The 19643-nt window shown below is 50.6% G+C and overlaps 3 protein-coding genes across 5 annotated transcripts; all 3 read right to left on the bottom strand.

The window, feature by feature from the left end:
• Positions 1-2332: 2332 nt before the first annotated feature.
• On the bottom strand, positions 2333-5245 carry LOC136537556 (uncharacterized). The gene is made up of 5 exons (XM_066529490.1): positions 5089-5245; positions 3484-3659; positions 3299-3397; positions 3045-3196; positions 2333-2935 (listed from the first exon to the last, which is right to left on the bottom strand). The coding sequence occupies exons 2-5, from the start codon at positions 3643-3645 to the stop codon at positions 2554-2556; spliced, it is 795 nt and encodes a 264-aa protein (XP_066385587.1). The 5' UTR covers positions 3646-3659; positions 5089-5245; the 3' UTR covers positions 2333-2553.
• A 502-nt stretch (positions 5246-5747) lies between these two features.
• LOC136514033 (uncharacterized) lies at positions 5748-6729 on the bottom strand. The gene has a single exon (XM_066508017.1). It carries the CDS (start codon positions 6459-6461, stop codon positions 6084-6086), a length of 378 nt encoding a protein of 125 aa, XP_066364114.1. The 5' UTR covers positions 6462-6729; the 3' UTR covers positions 5748-6083.
• A 205-nt stretch (positions 6730-6934) lies between these two features.
• On the bottom strand, positions 6935-11422 carry LOC136514014 (uncharacterized). 3 transcript variants are annotated; one of them, XM_066507998.1, is made up of 6 exons: positions 10703-11422; positions 9354-9568; positions 8484-8712; positions 8318-8403; positions 7648-7739; positions 6935-7517 (listed from the first exon to the last, which is right to left on the bottom strand). In XM_066507998.1, the coding sequence occupies exons 1-6, from the start codon at positions 11120-11122 to the stop codon at positions 7264-7266; spliced, it is 1296 nt and encodes a 431-aa protein (XP_066364095.1). In that variant the 5' UTR covers positions 11123-11422; the 3' UTR covers positions 6935-7263. The 3 variants fall into 3 exon arrangements, with proteins under 3 accessions (XP_066364095.1, XP_066364100.1, XP_066364104.1); XM_066508003.1 differs by having other exon boundaries at positions 8484-8670; XM_066508007.1 differs by having other exon boundaries at positions 8484-8667.
• Between the last annotated feature and the right edge of the window lie 8221 nt (positions 11423-19643).

Raw genomic sequence — 19643 nt, 5'->3', positions numbered from 1 at the left:
CGGAGCTCGCCCGCGCGCGCCCGTGGTGGCCGGGGCGGAGCTTGCCCGTGCTGGGGTGGGGCGGGCCACTCGCGGCGGCGGCCACGCTGCTGGCATCGAGGACGGCACGCGCGTCCGCGGCGTGGGGCAGGGCGCACATAGCGGCGGTCGCTACGCCGGCACCGAGGACGGCCGCGGGGCAGGGCGGGGCGCTCGTGGCGGCGCCCGTGTGGCTGCGGGGCGCTCGTAGCGTCCGCGCGTTCGCGGCGTGGGGCAGGGCGCACGCGGCGGCGGCCGCGACGCCGACGCCGTGGACGGCCCGTGCGACCGCGGGCAGGGCGGGGGCGCTCATGGTGTCCGCGCGTTCGAGCCGACCGGCGCGGCGGCAACCATTGAGGAAGCTGGTGGCAAAGGCGCCGTCGTCGTCACTCTTGGGAGCATCGGGTTGGCCGACGGGAGGCGGGAGCGCCAAGGTAGAGTCGGGCGGCGCGCGCGGCGGGTGCTGGACGCGGGGATGGCGAAGGCGACGCAGTGGTGAAGCTCCACTGCTCGATGGCGTGCGTCTCTACGCTTCCTTGCGTGGAGGCGGAGAATCCGACGAACACGGCGTCCTTGACGTGCTCCCCGAGGTCGAGCGGCGCGGACAACACGGGCCTAGGCAGACGCTTGGGCGCGTAGGACACGAACACCTCCAAGACGCCGCCTTTCCCGTCGCCGGAACCGAAGGGACGGTAGTCGATCCAGGCGTGGACGGTCCTCTCGCAGGTGAGGTCGACGCCGCCGGTGGCGTCGTCCCTGAGGCTGGCGGAGGCGGGGGAGACCATGGAGCCGAGATCCGGGCCGACGTGGTTCCCGTTAGGGTCGCCAAACTAGACGTCCATGAGCGTGTCGAACTCTACCGCGGCGGCGTCGGTGGCTCGGGACGGGGTGGCACAGCTCTACGCGGCTTGTCGTCCTCGCTGGCTTCTGTGACAACGCCACGCCCGCGCGTGCGGCCGGAGCGAGCAGCAGAGGGAACTCTGCCTTGCTAGCTTGATGACCTCACCGTGAAGTCATGCTTATACCTTATACAGCCATTTTCCTTTAGAAAAATAAATTCGGAAATACTTTAGAAATACACTTATACTGGCAATGAACCTGCACCGTTCCTCTCTGGATCTGCAGCCAAGATTAAAAGATCGCATACACTTATGCTAGCAGACCTAAGGGTAGTTTAGACATTTTCCAACACAGTTTGACACCGTTAGGGCTAAAAGTGGACGGGATGACGTGTTGAATAAAAGAATTTAGCGTCATGGTATTAGGGTGCGTTTGAACTTTTGAGTGACCGTAGACCTGGAGCATTTTCGTAATGGAAAACAGGGAAAAGGCTCTTTTCAGGTCGAGAACGAACGGACCACGGACGTTTCCAAAGCCCGAAGGTGGTGAAAGGCGTTGCCAATCTGCCACCCATCCTGTGTCCTGTCCAGCCTCATGTGCACAAGCTGTCGCAGTCGCTTCAATAGTTGTTGCCTGGAATTGCAAGCACTTGGAAGTTGGAATGGCTGGTTGGTGTACGGGGAAGAAGGGCCCAGGTCTGAGGGGGGCACGACGACGACAACGTTAAAGTATCTCGATGCACACTCTGTTCACCTGTCGGTCCGCTAAAGGCTGCAGCCACCCGATGCAGTCTGCCGCAAGCTTTGCTTTTGAATACTACTACTTCAAACAAACTCTTAGCGACGTGATTCAAAAATAAAAAAAAAATCTTAGCAACTTCGTAGATGCCGTAACGTTGCATGCTATTTACGCGTACAAAAGAAATTCTGAAGAAAAACTATGATCCTGTCTTTCTGGTAAAAAAAGAAGGCTTATTAAACAAAAGTAACAAAAGGATCTCGAGCAGATGATATGATCATGTATGTATTCTTGAGGAATGTGGATTTTCGACACGGGAAATTTTTAAAAAATATACTTCTTTGGAGTTACAGTAAAGGAACAAAAATCTTGGTACATATGCTCTTCAAGTATGTGAACCCACTTCTATTGATCACAATTAGAGATCATCCACGAAGTTTGAACTCACTCCCTGCCTGCCTGCCTCCAAGTTCCAACTCTGGAAAGCAAAACAATTAGAGATCATCCAAAAAACACGCAGCTCACACATCTCATCACAAAGCATACCTGGTGTGAACATATATATCGAAACAAATATATGAAGTGAGCCTGACTCAACTGGTTGGGTGAGAAGTGTGGTCATAAAAATCTAGTAGTATTATGATCAGATAAAAACCAGGTCAGATTTAAGCGTACACAAGGCATAACATGGTAAGTAGGATCCAAATAGCATACACGAAGCAGCTCATCTTCATCCTATCCCAAATGATCATGGTTACTTTCGTCTCCAACAGAAACAAAAAGAGGTACGCACAAGTCCCTTCATTTTCTTGGCAGATATCGATAACCGATAGTTCTGTACCAACTCCACGATAACCTAGGATTCATCAGCAAGCAAGAAAGTACCACAAAGTCTATTCTGCTCAACAGCCTCTCAGAAATGACGTACGGCCAGACCATAGTCCATAGGATTAAAGATCAGCCGCTGATGCTGCTGAGCCAGAACAGCATAGGGAACTGCACAACCGCCAAGAAGAGCAGGAAGTAGTGGTTCCGGCTGGGGTGCCTCTCGTAGCTCCTTGGCCCGCCCAGAAGAACCCTCTTCATCGTCTTCACAAGGAAGACTCCCGTGCAGATGCAGAACCATGGCATGATGAAGTAGTACAGGTAGCTCCAGAAGATGCGGGCTAGCATCGCAACGGAAATGCCAGCGAAACCATATCCAGCGTACGCCACGACGTCCAGCAACGGAGCCTCACCGCTGCCCAGGGAGTACAGCAGACCCTTGATGAGGATGACTTGAAGAAACCAGCCAAGTAACCCTTTAGACAACTGTAGGGTCAGCGCCTCAGGGGTAAACCTGCATCGCCAAGCAATGCAGCAGTTCATATATTTATTTGCCTTTCTCGTGCGCAATGTTCCTCTCTAATTCTAGATGAAACACAAAAAGTTGTTCACAGCGTGTTTACCTTCCAAGAACACCCAAAGCATACCCAGCAACTATAATGTAGGTGCCAAATGCCATCAAAGGGATGTACAAGTCTGGTGCATTGATATCCTGGACTGGAGGTTTGTAGGACAGCCTTCCTCCTACTGGTTCAGTTATTCTTGTCCAGTGACCCTTAATGAAGGCAATAAAGGCAAGTCACGTCATATGAGACTTCACAAAATCACAATATGAAAAATCCCCCGCTGAGGCAGATAGAAAGTTGACAGCTCTTACCCTGTGCAAGAAAGGGAACAAGATGACCTTCAGTTTGTTCCTCACATACTGGCTGTTGACTTGAAAGTAGTACTGAGGGTTGGATAAATATTGTGTTATCTGGCAAAAACAGAATGAGGTTTAGCCTTTACAGTTTCAGGATAGTTATACTAATCTCTAAACAAGGAACCTGTGTACAAATTTACATTGCTCTGCATAAACTCAGAACTTGAATCTAAGAACCTCCCCCCATATGCTTCTAGTCCAGTACGGATCAATCCTGGTCCAGCACCATGCAAGGCACTTCCAAAAGGATTTGCTTGTGGATTTGTAGGCCTGCCACCTAAGCCTCCCAAATCACTATTCATCACTGCCACAGTAACTGAATAAAATTGGAGTCAGACAACAAGTAATTGAAGGATACATGCACAATAAGTAGTTGTCTGGATCTCAAGATTAGAAATCAGTTCTTAGAGATGGCTTTTATTAGGAACATTTAGACAAAAAAACAAGGTTTAAGTAGTTATTCTGCCATTTTTGGTTTATAAATTTCTGTGTTTGTCTTGCAAGTGCTCAATGTGTTTCGTGTTAGATGAATGGCACGTCGTTAGTCACCATGCAAACAATCCTCATCATCAAAGCTGAGTTAGTTATGTGAATGAAAGATTTCCAGCCACAGACACAGGAATAGGGTAAACTGGTTTTGTTAAAAATGACTCAGAGTATATTTTACTAAAAACATGGAATCTTGAGTTTACTAGAAACCAGATTTGCTTATCTCAAAGTTAGCTGTAGGAAACAGACAAGGTTTTCTAAATAACAAACAAAAACTTGTTTTAAGAAATCTAGCTTTTATAAAACTTGAGATCCAAACAAGGCCTTAAGTACGCTCCACATCATTGCATCTCATCTGAAATCATGTAACCTACTGTCTCCAGGAACACAACCATATTGTGATAGAAGTGCTGCTGAAATAGCATTATCTGTGGTTCTGTGACAATCAGACTTCTGTTGGCCAAAAAGGATAATCTGGACCAACATCAAACTACACGAGTCTTGCTTTTGAGATTGCATAATCCGGAATGGTCTATACGAATAACAAATTAAACATTGTTCAATGCAAGTGTGAATTATTACTGGCACATTATGAAAATATACCGAGGAACGCATTGTAACTAGAGATGCAATTAAAACAATAAAAATCTAGAGCCTAGCCAGATTTGCAGAAATCACAAAGTTCTGTTGTGACCAGAGTAGCCAGTAGGCCACTTTGCAGCCTTTTGGTGACAGCACACACTTCAAGATTCATCGACACAAGAACCAGAACTAGAATCTGGCATTGTTTTCCAGTCCCAGTCACATCGAAAGAAAATTTCTAATCCTGCATCTCTGCCTCTCTAACTTGCTCCTTTCTTAGCCCGACCACCATCAAATACTGCTCGGACTGATCCTTTCCTTTGATGCTTTAGGCTTGTGGACTCCTAATAACCAATACTCCGTATGCGTTTGCTATATTTTCTCGTTGTGCTACGACTAAATTAGCTTCTCTCTGATAAATCATATTCCTAAACCTTAGTCGATTTATGAATATTGAGTGATAAAGAGACTGAATCCTGTAAATGTACCCCAACTAAATGTACACCCGATAAGTTTTTTTTTTCCCAAAAAAGTCGAAGTTAGTACTTAGTAGGCATAATACATGTACACACCTGTAATTAGATCAGATCAGATCCGGGAACAAATAGCCTAAGTTGGGGTTCGTCTGCTCGGTTTCGCACAGCGGGAAGGATGATGAGAAGGGGGGCGCATACCTGGCTTGTCGCCGGCGAAGGCGAGGCGCCGACGAAGACCTGGGCACCTGGCGTAGCGCGGCGGCGACGGCGACGGCGGATCGAACACCTACAAGGTTGCCTGCGAGGCCTGCCTGAACGCTGCGACAATCTTCGTTCCGACCAGTCGGAAAGCGAGTCACCCACATGCCACCTCCACGGCCACAGGCCCACAGCCCACGGCCCAACAACTGGTTGTCCCGCTTCTTGTGTTGGCTCCATTTCTTGTTGTTATTTTCTTTCTTTCTTTTCAGTTTTTTTTTCTTCATTTTCATTTGAGCTCAGATTGAATAGGGTATTGGCTTAATTGTGTTCCACCAGTATGTATGATATATAGTTGTGTTATTTACATTGTATAAGGTTTGTTCTGGCTATACAAAGATTTTGTTCCATGTTTACAGTTTTGTTGTTGTTGTATACAGTTTTTTTTGTGCTACGAGTTCTCCGTAATTTGTTCCACATTTAAACCCCACGTTTTCACCTTTGATTTGAGGAGCATATGGGTTGCTTAGAGAGAAGATGTGAAAACTGAAGTTCACTGATGAATTCTTTTGAAGTGTATATATCTATAATTATTCCTTACGCAATTTTCTTCTTACTCTCACCTATAGATATTATCTCCTTGCGCGATTTTCTTCTCAATCTCACCTATAGATTCTACTATTAAGTTGTAGGTTGCTATACACACCCCTTCTTACACTACACACATGGATGCGTCAAAACGATTGGGAGGATTCATTCCCGTTTGTGTATGTATTACTTGCATCCGCAATAATAAGAACAACAACAGAGTTACACACCCAAAAAAATGTCAGGTAACATGCGAGGAACAACAAGGGAGGGGAGAACGAAAGAGACGAAGCACGGGCCTTTAAATTTATAGTACAAAGACAACGGGCGGTCATGAAAAGGTTAACAACACGACGACACAGCAGCTCGCCGGATCGAGGCCGTCGTCAGGCGTCTCCGTCTTCGGGTCAGTAGCGGCGCACGAGGCCGGTGCGGCGGTCCTTGATCCAGCGGAAGCCCTTGCGGATCGACGCCTTGACCCTGGCCTCCACGGCGTAGGACTTGTACCCGGCCACCCTCCGCCGGCGCTTCGCCTCGGGGTCGCCCGACCACCACGACAGCGCGCGCCCGTCGCTGCCGCCGTGCGACGATGACGACGACGACGACGCCGGCTGCACCTGCACGCCGCCCCGGAACTCCTCTTGCAGGCCCCCCCTCATCACGCCAAGCGTAGCGTTGGCTGAAGTGGTTGGCTCTGGACGGACGTGGGTGGGAGGCCCCGCGGCGGCCGCACGTATATGTAGCGTAGAGACGTGAAAGCTGCTTCCGTCGTTTGTGCTTGGCATGGCATGCCGCTGGGGCTGCAGAAATGAAAAGGAAATCGAGCAGGTGAGGGCGGCACGCTGCGCTGAGGCCGAGCGACGCCTGTGTCTCTCTCGCGAATTGTTTTAGCGGTAGCGGGAGTGGAGGAGCAGTGGACGCCCCGTCCCGTCCCGTCCGTCCCGCAGCTGCGACTCTTTCACAGCTGGGCCGGCCATGGCCGGGCTTCCTGCAAGTGGAACCAGTCGCGGGCTGGAGAAACCATCCATCTCCTGCAGAACACAGATTTGCCTCTTGTTGTTTTCGCAGCATATACTTTAACAATCCCTCCATTTATAAAATAAGCATATAGCAGAAGAAACCCTCTATTCAAACATCTGTACTTCTGGTGTTTTCATTGATGAACAGGTGAGTGACGGACTTGCACATTTAATATGAGAACAGATACATCCGGTAACAGCATCCTATTATGAATAAATGAACATTGTGCCACCTCTGGTGAATGAACAGCAAATCAGATAATCAGCATACACCGGTGCTCCTAAACTCTAATTGAAATTCTTTATTTTTTCCCTCTTTTGTTTCTTTCAGTTCTACATTGTCTCCAATTCTGCTTTTTCCACCATCCAGCTTTACTTTCCCACAAAACAAACCAACCTACAACAGATATAACTTATTGGAGACAGGAAAAAAGTTAGCGTGCAGGCTTATAACTCATACAACCCCCGTTACAAGGGGGCACTCGGTCTCTGCCAGAGATGTGCAGAAGGCGGTTCAGTTTGGACGGCGAGGCAGTAATCATACTATAAAACCATTTACAGCCATGAGTCATCTCCACGTTGAACTGAAATGGGAGACGAAGAATCGGAAATCTGGGTGGTCTACTTGTATTCTGCGGAGCCAGCTGTCAGCCTCCTGCATCAGTGAGGTGACCCGCTCTTGGGTTCCGTCAGATGTCCAAATGGAGGCACGGAATTTGTAAGGTACCAGCCCAAAGATAGGCAATGATAGTTTCCCAGTTGCAGTTGTGCAGCCGTTGATTCCCCCAAAGCCAGGGCATGCTGACGTAGGAGGGTCACAATCTGCAAAAACAAATGGAGTAAGAACTCTATATGCAACAGATGCAATCAGGGGCAAAATGTCACAGGTGCCATTGCCATCTGTCCGTGGCAAAGTAAAATCCCTATGGCACTACAAGTCACTAGTATTTACCCTTGCAAGGTGTTGCTAGACAATGGAATGTCAAAAAACAGGCATCAAGATCCTTCAATGTTGGCCCTGTTGGAATTCTATATATGGGGTACCTGCAATCGGAAGCATGAGGATGAAACCAGTAACGTATAGAATCATAGCAACACCAGGTTAGCAGCGTTGCTCTTCTACACAGGTTGTATCTTATGCTGAAATTCAGCACAGTAGGCAAGCCATTGTTAGGCATTGCAACTGGTAGGCATCCTCTGCATGGGCTAGCACAGTTGGCAAATGTCATAACTCTGACCAGTGCAACAGCATCATTCTAGATTCTACAAATCAAAATGTAGTACACAGAAGAAAAAAAAAGGCACAGCATTAAGGCAATGAAACTAGATGTTGGCTGATTATAAATACATGAGATCAACTTAATGCAGATATCTTATAGAAACGTCAAGCAGCTCAGACCACAGCTAAATAACAAGAAAACACTGACCTTAACAAATTAGTCGACACATGTTAAGTGGAAGTTAGAAGACAACATTGACCTCAGAACTAGAGCAATCGCACAAAACATATCATACATCATAGTGAGTCCAGCAATAAAGGACCATATTTCATCACGGCCATGCCATTGAGAAAATGGAAGTAAAAATTGAGTGAACAAAAATCAATAGTAATTGAAACATACCATGCAACAGACATCCAGCTCGATGGCAGCAGATCACAACTTTTGAATGTTATCAGAGCTGGAAATCTATGTGCAAGAGTTGATACCTGAAACCCATGCATAGTTAGATTCTATAAACAGGCCATCTTCAATAAGCATTAGTTCAAAAAAAGAAAAAAAAACTTGCCTTGTCTGTCAGAGGCTCTCTACCATATGGAGGATCCCTCTCCATATACTCGAATATTGGAAAACTTGGAGATGCGTCGCCCTCACCATCATCACTTCGTACGCCACCATTTTCCAGTCGATGTGTACCTTCCAGTGATGATGAGACTCTTAGCCGCTCAACATCATTCTCAATGCTGCTCTCACTGCTAGTATCCATAGATTCCCCATCACTTTCATCCCCAGGACGCCTTAAGTAAGCGAGAAAATTAACTAGAAAAAGTTATACACTATCAAATACATCACCAAGGTGATAAAAGCAACCATACTGAACAGCGTGCTGGTTGTAGCTATCTACTCATAACTTCTCTCTCCCATTTGTTACTTCATTTAATTTCTTTCCATATATGTCCACCAAATTAAAGTCACATGTAGCAATGCCTAGTGAACATCAGGTGAATGCAAAAGATACCAACTCTCATCTCAGTGTTCTTGCAAGTTAACAGAGAACAAATCTGCAAAACGTTGTCACATATAGAATTTCTTGATAAAATCATGTTGGTAAATCTCAGCAACGCATAACATAATTTTCCTCGAAAGGGGATATAACTAAAAAGAAAAGTTGGGAATGCTTAATCTGCCTTAAGCTCTAGTTCAATAGCATTCAAGCATAGTTATTTACTTTCATACAGATTGACATAGATGTACAAAAATTCGAAAAGCATGGAACACAACCCCATCAGTATTCAACTTAATACCAAAGGTCAAACTAACTAAGCATAACAGAGACAAACAAGGAACCCGTTTTGGTACACACATAGGCCCTCTTAAGGTTTAAGTTCAATGGAAACTTTCTAGACATCATGACTCTTTGTGACAGAATAGGTTGTACCTGTTTCTTGAAGCTGGTCTAGATGGATCCGCAGATAGTTGGATAGCAGAAAGATATGGCACATAATACTGAATCACCGAATCACTGCCATTTAACACCAGTGGAACACCAGCCCCATAAGCACTCCATTCTCTGAAAGATTCCCAAAGATCTCCCAGGAGGAAATAAGGCCGTGAATCCATAGCATCACCACCTCGCCGCATCCTTAGGCTTGTCTGCAGTGGAAAAAAAATGGAGCTAGTCAGCAGCAGAAAAGTGAGACGATTCCTTAAATGGGGAGTGGTAATTCAACCAAAGAACTGAAATTTGCCATGGATCGAGAATATAGTACAAACATTATTACTACATACATGATATAGAAATAAACAGCGTCATCCAAATTGCAGTGTATTTACTTGTCAGAGTTCACTTCACACAACTGCAAAATCCAGATATAGCAACAGATGCATACTCATAAACGTATTACATGGAACTGCAGTGAAGTTATAACAAGCGGTCAAGTGCAGCAATTCAGAAACATAGACCTAAGCAGTCAAGTGCATTACATGGAACCGCAGTGATCTTATAGCAAGGCGTGCCTATCCCATTCCACCATTATGGTGACTAACAACATGTCAAGTATAAAACATAGACCTCAAGTTTCATACAAACCAAGCAGTGGTGAACATTTTTGCAAATATCAGCCCATTTCAAGTTTTCGTCGGCACTTATGGTCATCTTCTTTTGATATCAAGAATGATTGTGGCTTTGAATACATGACTATCAACCAGAGCTAAATGATTGCTTCAGACTAAATTCCAAGTCACGATTCATTCTCTAATCGTTAACTGCAGTGTTTCTACAGACTCATCTTTGACTATGCAAATGCAGTATAAAATGGCACAGAGACTACGGGGCTGTTTGGTTCTTTAGCCATCTCCTAAAATTCCTATCACATCGAATGTTTGGACACATGCATGGAGTATTAAATATAAACTAATTACGAAACTAATCGCACAACTTACAACTAATTTACGAGACGAATCTTTTAAGCCTAATCAGTTCATGATTTGATAAGGTGGTGCTACAGTAAACATGTGCTAATGATAGATTAAATAGGCTTAAAAAATTCGTCTCAGAAATTAGCCTCCATCTATATAATTGATTTTGTAATTAATCTATATTTAATGCTCTTTATTAGTATCTAAATATTCGATGTGACATAAATTTTAGGAGTAACTAAAGAACCAAACACCCCCTACAATTCTATCCATCGGATCCCCGTCCTATCAACCACAGCAGATACATCTAAGAAGTAAAACAACAACACAGCAGACTACTGAAGCAGCAAAGAGCAATCCCGAGAATACCTTGGGCAAGTACTGCGCGGTCACGGAAGGCGTCGTGGAGGTGAGAAACCTCTCCAAATTCCCAGCCTCCTCCGCCGCCGCGGCCACATTCACATCACCCGCCGCCGCAGTGGCCGCCGTGGTCGCCGTGGACGCCACCGACGGCTTGGACGAGGTCGTCGACGAGGAGTCGTCGGACCGGCTGTCCACATCCACCGACGCGGCCCCGGCCCCGGCCCCGGCCCCAGGCGGCGGCGGGGGCTTCTGCCTCGCCGACCTCGGCGACGGCGACGGGGACAGCGACGGCGACGCGGACCGCAACCGCTGTTGCTCCTGCTGCTGCTGCTGCTGGCGCCGTACGTGCGGAGGGTTGTAGAACCTGTTCTCCGGCACGCCACGGGACGAGGAGGAGGAGGCTGCGCCGCCGGATGAGCCTGCCATGGCGGCGGCGGCGAGAGGGGACCGGTAGGTGGGGCTGGGCTAGGGTTTTGCGCGGGACCGGGGATTGGGGAATTGCCGTGATTAGGGTTAGGGTTTTGGTCGCTTCGTTGAGCGCTTTTTAATACGCGGGGTTTGGATCTGAGGCGGCGAAGCGACTGCGCGAGCGGGCGAGGACGAGGAGAGAAGGAGCCGAGGAGAAACGCAGGCAGGCAGGCAGAGCGAGCGTGGTGGCCGGGTGGGGGCGCGGGCCTCGCGTCGCGCTGGTTGTTCTCCGCGTTCGCGCCTCGCGTGGCTCACTCAATTCCGTTTGACCTACACAACAGTGTTTCCCTCGGGAGCATAAGCTAAATTTTAGCATTAGCAAACAAGAACTTTCGGGCCATCAGTTTAGTTTGTTTCCTTATCGCTTGTTCGCTCATTGGTTTCAGTCAAGGCTTATCAGCAAGTCAACAATGTTTTTCTCTCACAACACACCAGCATCAGCCGGACTTATGAACCCAGAAATCAACCAGCGAACAGACCGCTAGCTTTCTTGCCTAGCCTGACCAAGCAAGATCATTCTTGCCAACGTGGATAAGCATATTTGTCTCTCTTGTAAAAATAAGGTAAATCTTGCTTGAGACAAGCTTGACCATAATCCAAACAGTTCTTCTTCTCTAACTTCTTACCGAGCGAGCTGAGATAAGTCTAAGCCCAAAAATCTCCAACTTGAAGCAGACGTATTTTCCGTCGGTCAATGAGAAAAGTGGAAAACGCCGTTTGTCGATGCACACACACTTTTGCGGCATACATGAAAAGAAGATACATGTATATGCAATAGCACATGATTCGGTGGGTGTGTACAAGATATCAACGTGGTATACTACAAGAAGGTATAATTACTCATTTTTGTAAAAAAGATAGAGACAAAAAAGATATAATATCTGCTTGTAATTGAGAATGACACCTGTCATGATTGATACAGTGAAGAAGGCTACTAGGGCCATGTTTAGATTGCAAAAAATTGCAACCCGATGAATAGTAGCACTTTCGTCTTATTTGATAAATATTGTCCAATCGTGGACCAACTAAGCTCAAAAGATTCATCTCGTGATTTCCAACTAAACTGTGCAATTAGTTATTTTTTTTACCTACATTTAATGCTCCATGCAAGCGGCTAAAAATTGATGTGATGGAGAGAGAGTGAAAAAACTTGAAATTTGGAGGTGATCTAAACAAGGCCTAGGGCATAGAGGAATACCAAAAGAAACAAAAAGACATGTATATTAAAATAATATATAAAAATACTATGACCTTTTTATATAAGAAGAGGGGTCGCAGTGTTTATCCTCGATCCTATTACTTGAAGAGTCAAATCGCTATCGATGTTCTATTTGAGTTTTTCTTTGTTGCATTGGATAGCATTCTCATAGGAACCTCTACGAGACATTAGCAAACTAACAACAATGTCATGTCCTTCTCACCTACTTAAAAGCCTTGTCTTTCGATTCATTAGGTGGCACGTTATTTTTTTTTACAGTTGTTTACTCGACAAGCACCGAAGCTCGTAGAAGCATCAATGACAAAGTAATTTTGTCCAAACATCGGTAGTCACGTAGTCACGATCATGACTACCGATGTTTGGACAATCCTCTATTTGGCAAACATCGGTAGGGAAGCATCGGTTTTGTCAATGTTTAGGCCCCATCCTCTGGATTTTGAGAATCCGGATAGAAAAATCCTACAATCTTAATGTCGGGTACCATAGAACAGGGTACCCCGAGCGTACACCAAACGAGTCACTTAAATCCCATCAACAACAAAGCCAGAAGGTGAGCCATGGGTTCATCACCGGCCCCATCCGAGCCCACCGGCTCTCCGCCTCGCCTGAGGCCTCGCACGGGAGGTCTCGACGCCCTGACGCAATCTCCGCCTCGTGCGAGGCCTCTCGCGAGAGGCCTCGGTAAGGAATCCAATCTCCGTCTCGCCCGAGGCCCCGTGCGTATAGCCTCGGATGAGACTGCTATCCCCCGTATCGCTCGAGGCTGGCTTGATAACAACCCGTCGCTCCCGCCTCGACCGGTCTTCTCGACAGCATGTCACGTCCCATTAATGCGTCAACCACTCCCGCAATCTCAGCCGGACGACGGCTCGACACCGCGGAGAGGCCGACGGGACAAGAAGTCGCATCAGCGCCATACCGGCTGAGACAGGGCATGGCGGGGATTATCGGCCACTGTATTCTGGCGCTGTGCCCACGATCAGCGCCCGCACTACACTGTGCCCCGTAACTCCCGCCCCGAAGACAACACAGCATGGGAAGTCTGGCCCAGGTCATCATCGCATTCGAACCAGCGTACCAGATCGACCGCCCCCTCCGGGCCTCGGCACACTACGCTAGGGTCTCGGCAATCTCGAGATTCACGTCTACCGAGATCCCCCACCGCGGTTCGGCCTCGGCACAACCGAGCCTCGGCCTCGCGTGCGGTCAATCCACAGCGACCCGCACACTGACCGCCACGCTCGCTCCGAGGCAGCCCTAGAGCTCCCATAACGCATAGGATCGGATGTGACCAGCACGTCGCCCCAGCGCTCCAAGGACGGACCACTCCGACAACCACACCGCCATAGGAACAGGCTACAGGGCTCGAACTCGTCGCCTCTGTTCGCACGACGCCGTATAGTTAGCACATGTACTACCCTGTCCTCCCTTCATCTATAAAAGGAAAGGACTTGGGCCATTTATAAGGGGAGGGGCACTCACGAAGAACAACACCCTGTAACCCGCACACTTCCCTGTCGCCTGAGAGCAACGTCTCAAGCAGCCCACATCACTCCCCGCCGAGACCTGGGACTAGCTCCCTCTCTCACCTAGCTTGTAATCCCCTACTACAAGCACTTCGGTGCAAGGAATACAAGATCGATCTCTCAGACTAGACGTAGGGCATCAATTGCCTGAACCAGTATAAGCCTTGTGTCTCTTTACACCACCATCCGGGATTGGGAACACGCAGTACAAATTTACTAGTTGGTTGAGGATCCCTCGGACCAAAACACCGACAGTTGGCACACCAGGTAGGGGCCTCTGCGTGTCAGCTTCGTCATCCCAACAAGTTTCGGATGGCAGACCCCGTACGACCACTGCGTCTCGGCATGGTGGTCTGGTTTGGGAACCTAGAGTTCATGTCTCTGGGGCACGAGTACGACATGGTACTCCTCACACCCCGAACCCCGCCTGTCGACGACAACGTCATGCACCGGCAGCCCAGGCGCAGGCGGCGCCCGGGCGGCCGCTCTCGCTGCGCTCGCCAGGCACGATGCGAGCAGGATCACCTCGATGCCACGCGAACCCAGGGCGACTCGCCGCTCTTTGACGCTATCCCACGACCAGCTGTTGGCGCAAGGTCCCTGGTTGGGGACCTGTCTAGCCTGAGTCTGGACAAGGGAAAAACGCCGGTGGCACTCGGCGACGCCCCGACATCAAGCTCCGCTCCACCACTCTCTGTGGAATCAACTCCGGCGGAGCAAAACCCGGTGACGGCACTATCTCCATACCCCTTCGGGTTGAGAAATGCCACCGCCTCTTATGCTTACGCCTACGCTTCCGCTCACGCGGATCTCTCGGAGCGCCGCCAACGCTTCGCTTTTGACTTCGACACCACCGCTTCGACCCACACCCACGCCGACTCCTCAGAGGAGGACGAGGCATGGGCCAGAGTGGATTTCTCTGACCTCCACGACCGCGAAACCATGCGTCGCTTCTTGGCCGCAAGTGACTATTGCTTTGGCTACTCCGATTCTGACGATAAAGGTACTTACGATCCCTCTCGTGAGTGCTTCCACGTCGGACTTGGGATGCCAAGCACGGGCGACGAGGACGAGGGGGTAGGCAACCGCACTCCGCTTCATCAGGGAATGGGCGATGCCACGCCTTCACGCATTGTCCCACCGGTAGCACGGAATGAGAACCTTGCCCTCGGACAATTTCGACACCTAGACCTGGAGCAACTCCGCGAGCTTCAATCCAAGGTCGAGCAAGATCGACTCCTTCTGCAACAGCTCCGAAGCACTCTCAAGCAGGAGCAGCAAGGCCTCGGTGACGATGGAGGAGCCCGGCGATGGGCTCGTGACGTACACCACCACATCAACGACGACGAAGGGGACGATCGTCCCCCAATCTTCAATCGCGCTAGCCAGAATGTCGTGGCTGCGGCGATGCTAATGCGCGCGATGCCCGAGCCCTCCACCACGGAAGGGCAACGGGTTCACGGTGAGCTCCAGGATCTCCTCGAGACCGCCACGGTGCAGCAGGCCGAGAGTTCTGCCTCCCGGCAGCGCGGTGCCATCTTGGACCTCCCCTCAGCACCACATCGATAGGATAGGGAGGCCTTGGTTCGTCCTGAGCCCGCTCGGGTGCCGACAATCAATAGGGTCCCCCCGGTCCACGACCACCTCAATAACCAACGCGAGGCGCAGGGTGACCACGAGGTGGTCGGCCAACGGCGACGCCACGACAGTGAGGGGCCCGCCCGAGGCTATCATCCGCATCGGGGCGGCCATTATGACAGTAAGGAAGACCGCAGTCCTTCTCCCGAACCACCTGGCCCTCGGGTCTTCAGCAGAGCCATCCGCAACGCTCAGTTTCTAGCCCGATTTTGCTAGCTGGCCAACCTCACAAAGTATAGCGGCGAGACCAACCCCGAGCTCTGGCTTGCCGATTACCACCTAGCTTGTCAGCTGGGCGGCACGGACGATGACCTGCTCATCATCCACAAGCTCCCCTTACTCTTGTCAGACTCAGTGTGAGCCTGGCTTGAGCATCTTCCTCCGTCTCAGATCCATGATTGGCGCGACTTGGTTAGGGTCTTCGTCGGGAATTTCCAGGGCACATATGTGCGCCCTGGAAACTCCTAGGACCTTAAGAGCTATCGCCAGAAACCAGACGATTCTCTCTGAGACTTCATCCGGTGCTTCTCTAAACAATGCACCGAGTTGCCCAGCATCGGCGATTCAGAGATCGTCCAGGCTTTCCTCTCTGGCACCACCTGCCGAGACCTGGTCCGAGAATTAGGCCGGAACATGCCGTGCTCGGCTGCCGTGCTCCTCGACATCGCCACCAACTTCGCCTTAGGCGAATAGACTATAGGGGCCATCTTCCCCAAGAACGACGCCAAGGGGAAGCGGAGGGATGAGGCCCTCGAGGCCTCGGTTCCCCGCTTCCCCAAAAGAAAGAAGAAGGATCACCAGGGGAAGCGGGCCGTCCTTGAGGCCGATCTGGTCGCGGCCATAGAATGCAAGAATCCCCGAGGCCCCAGGGGCCCCAGACCTTTTGATGGCATGCTTAAGAAACCCTGCCCTTACCACCAAGGCCCGGTAAAGCACGCCCTCGAGGATTGCTCCATGCTGCGACGTTACTACACGAGGCTCGGGCTCCCCGACAACGACGCCAAGCAGAAGGGCGCCGGCGACCCGAACGACGATAAGGACGACGGGCTCCCCGAGGTACACAACGCCTTCATGATCTTCGGCGGACCCTCGACGTGCCTTACGGCGCGGTAGCGAAAGAGGGAACGCCGAGAGGTCTTCTCGGTCAAGGTGACCACTCTCCGGTACCTCGACTGGCCTCGGGAGGTGATCACCTTTGATCGAGATGACCACCCCAATCATGTTCCGAATCTCAAGCAGCACCCACTTGTTGTCGACCCGATCATCGGCAACACCCGACTCACCAAGGTGTTGATGGACGGAGGCAGCGGCCTCAATATCCTCTACGCCAACACCCTGGAGCTCTTAGAAATCGACCGATCGAGGCTCCGAGGCGACGCCGCACCTTTCCACGGCATCATGCCAGGGAAACGCACGTGACCCCTCGAGCGCATTGACCTTCCCATCTGTTTTGGCACCCCCTCCAACTACCGCAAGGAGGTCCTTACCTTCAAGGTGGTCGGGTTTAGGGGAACCTACCACGCCATCCTAGGGCGGCCGTGCTATGCCAAGTTCATGGCAGTCCCCAACTATACCTACCTCAAGCTCAAGATGTCAGGCCCCAGCGGTATTATCACGATTGAGTCCACGTACGAACATGCATACGACTGTGACGTCGAGTGCATCAAGTACGCCGAGGCTCTCGCGGAGGCCAAGACCCTCATCGCCAACCTTGACCAACTCAGTGGCGAGGCGCCTAACTCCAAGCATCGTGCAGGGACGTTCGAGCCCGCGGAGGCCATCAAGCTCGTCCCGGTCGACCCCGCCTGCCCCGTTGACCGGGCACTGAGGATCAGCACCACCCTCGACATCAAATAGGAGGCCGTGCTTGTTGACATGCCGGGCATACCGAGGGAGGTCGTCGAGGACGCCTTGGACATCCGGACCGGCTCTAGACCAGTGAAGCAACGCCTGTGCCGATTCGACGAGGAAAAGCATAGGGCCATCGGCGAGGAGGTGCAGAAACTCTTGGCGGCTAGGTTCATTAAGGAAGTGTCCCACCCAAAGTGGTTGGCTAACCCCATTTTAGTTAGGAAGAAAAATGGGAAATGGAGGATGTGTGTAGACTACACTGGTTTGAATAAAGCCTGTCCAAAAGTCCCCTTCCCATTACCATGAATTAATCAGATCGTTGACTCCACTGTGGGGTGCGAGACCCTGTCTTTCCTTGATGCGTATTCTGGTTACCATCAAATCAAGATGAAAGAGACCGACTAGCTTGTGACTTCTTTCATCACCCCATTCGGCATGTACTGCTACGTGACTATGCCTTTCGGCCTCAGGAACACAGGGGCCACGTACCAGCAGTGCATGACCCAGGTCTTTAGCAACCACATTGGGCGAACCATCGAGGCCTATGTGGACGACATCGTGGTCAAGTCCAGAAAGGTCGAAGATCTCATCAACGACTTGAAGATAGCCTTCAAATGCCTTAGAGAGAAGAGCATCAAGCTCAATCCCGAGAAGTGTGTGTTCGGGGTCCCCCGAGGCATGCTCTTGGGATTCATAGTCTCGGAGCGCGGCATCGAAGCCAACCTAGAGAAGGTCTTGGCCGTAACCAGCATGGGACCAATCAGAGACCTCAAGGGAGTGTAGAGGGTCATGGGATGCTTTGCGGCCCTGAGCCGCTTCATCTCGCGCCTCGACGAAAAGGGCTTGCCTTTGTATCGCCTCTTGAGAAAATCCGAACGCTTTTTCTGGACCCCTGAGGCCGAAGAAGCCCTCACCAAGCTTAAAGCATTGCTCACTAATCCTCCTGTCCTGGTACACCCGGCCAGGGACGAGGCCCTCTTACTCTACATCGCAGCAATGACCCAAGTCGTCAGCGCTGCCGTAGTAGTAGAAAGGCAGGAATATGGGCATGCTCTACCCACCCAACGACATGTTTACTTCATCAGCGAAGTGCTCTCCGAGACCAAAACGCGCTACCCCTGCATCCAGAAGCTGGTCTACGCCGTAGTCCTAGCCCAGCGCAAGCTATGTCACTACTTCGAGTCCTACCCAGTGACCGTGGTATCATCTTTTCCCTTGGGAGAGATAGTCCATAACCGGGAAGCCTTAGGCAGGATAGCCAAGTGGGCCATCGAGCTTATGGGGGAAGCCTTGACTTTTGCGCCTCGGAAAGCGATTAAGTCTCAGGTCTTGGCCGATTTTGTGGCTGAGTGGACCAACACCCAATTACCACCTGCTCAAGTCTAGATAGAATGCTGGACCATGTACTTCGACGGGTCTCTGATGAAGACCGGGGCAGGCGTGGGTCTCCTCTTCATCTCGCCCCTCGGAGTACACATGCGCTACATGGTGCGGCTCCACTTCACCGCCTCCAACAATGTGGCCGAGTATGAGGCCCTCGTCAACGGCTTGCAGGTCACCATCGAACTTGGGGTATAGCGTCTCGATGTCCGGGGCGACTCGCAGCTCATCGTCGATCAAGTCATGAAGGAGTCAAACTGCCTCGACCCCAAAATGGAGGCTTACTACAAGTTGGTACGTCGCCTAGAAGACAAGTTCGACGGTCTCAAACTAAACCACATCGTGCGGAAGTACAACGAGGCCGTCGACGAACTGGCAAAGATGGCCTCGGCAAGGGCTCTGGTCCCCCCGAACGTCTTTGCCAGGGACCTCCACAAACCTTCCATTGACTACACCTTGGTAGCAGAGGAGGGCCCATCTGTCGAACCCACGACAAGGCTCGATGCCCCCTCTGCTACCGAGACTCTCTCGACCAAGCCCGAGGTCATGGAAGTCAACACCGAGCCCCCCAGACCGACCAGGACACGGACTGGCGAATTCCGTTCCTTGATTGGCTCGATCGGGGGGAGCTTCCTAGTGATAGGACCAAAGCCCGACGGCTTACGCACCGAGCGAAGACTTACGTCCTCTACAATGATGAGTTGTACATGTGAAGTCCCTCTAGTGTCCTGCAACGATGCATCACCGCTAAGGCAGGCCGAGCCTTGCTTTGGGACTTGCATGCAGGGGCCTGCGGGCACCATGCGGCGCCTCGAACGCTCGTGGGGAACGCTTTCCGCCAAGGGTTCTACTGGCCGACGGCGGT

The sequence above is a fragment of the Miscanthus floridulus genome, chromosome 2 (assembly GCF_019320115.1).
Source record: "Miscanthus floridulus cultivar M001 chromosome 2, ASM1932011v1, whole genome shotgun sequence".
In the NCBI taxonomy this organism is placed as follows: Eukaryota; Viridiplantae; Streptophyta; class Magnoliopsida; order Poales; family Poaceae; genus Miscanthus; species Miscanthus floridulus.
This window is presented reverse-complemented; position numbering and strand designations above follow the sequence as displayed.

What these genes read in the sequence shown, in the direction of transcription:
- LOC136537556 (XM_066529490.1), bottom strand. Translation starts at nt 3,645, where the DNA reads ATGAATAGTGATTTGGGAGGCTTAGGTGGCAGGCCTACAAATCCACAA. An exon ending in CTGAGTTTATGCAGAGCAAT is followed by an intron (nt 3,398 to 3,483) that starts GTAAATTTGTAC and finishes TGTTTTTGCCAG; the next exon opens with ATAACACAATATTTATCCAA. An exon ending in GCTTTGGGTGTTCTTGGAAG is followed by an intron (nt 2,936 to 3,044) that starts GTAAACACGCTG and finishes TTGGCGATGCAG; the next exon opens with GTTTACCCCTGAGGCGCTGA.
- LOC136514033 (XM_066508017.1), bottom strand. Translation starts at nt 6,461, where the DNA reads ATGCCAAGCACAAACGACGGAAGCAGCTTTCACGTCTCTACGCTACAT.
- LOC136514014 (XM_066507998.1), bottom strand. Translation starts at nt 11,122, where the DNA reads ATGGCAGGCTCATCCGGCGGCGCAGCCTCCTCCTCCTCGTCCCGTGGC. An exon ending in AGACCAGCTTCAAGAAACAG is followed by an intron (nt 8,713 to 9,353) that starts GTACAACCTATT and finishes CGCTTACTTAAG; the next exon opens with GCGTCCTGGGGATGAAAGTG. An exon ending in TCTAGCAACACCTTGCAAGG is followed by an intron (nt 7,518 to 7,647) that starts GTAAATACTAGT and finishes TTGTTTTTGCAG; the next exon opens with ATTGTGACCCTCCTACGTCA.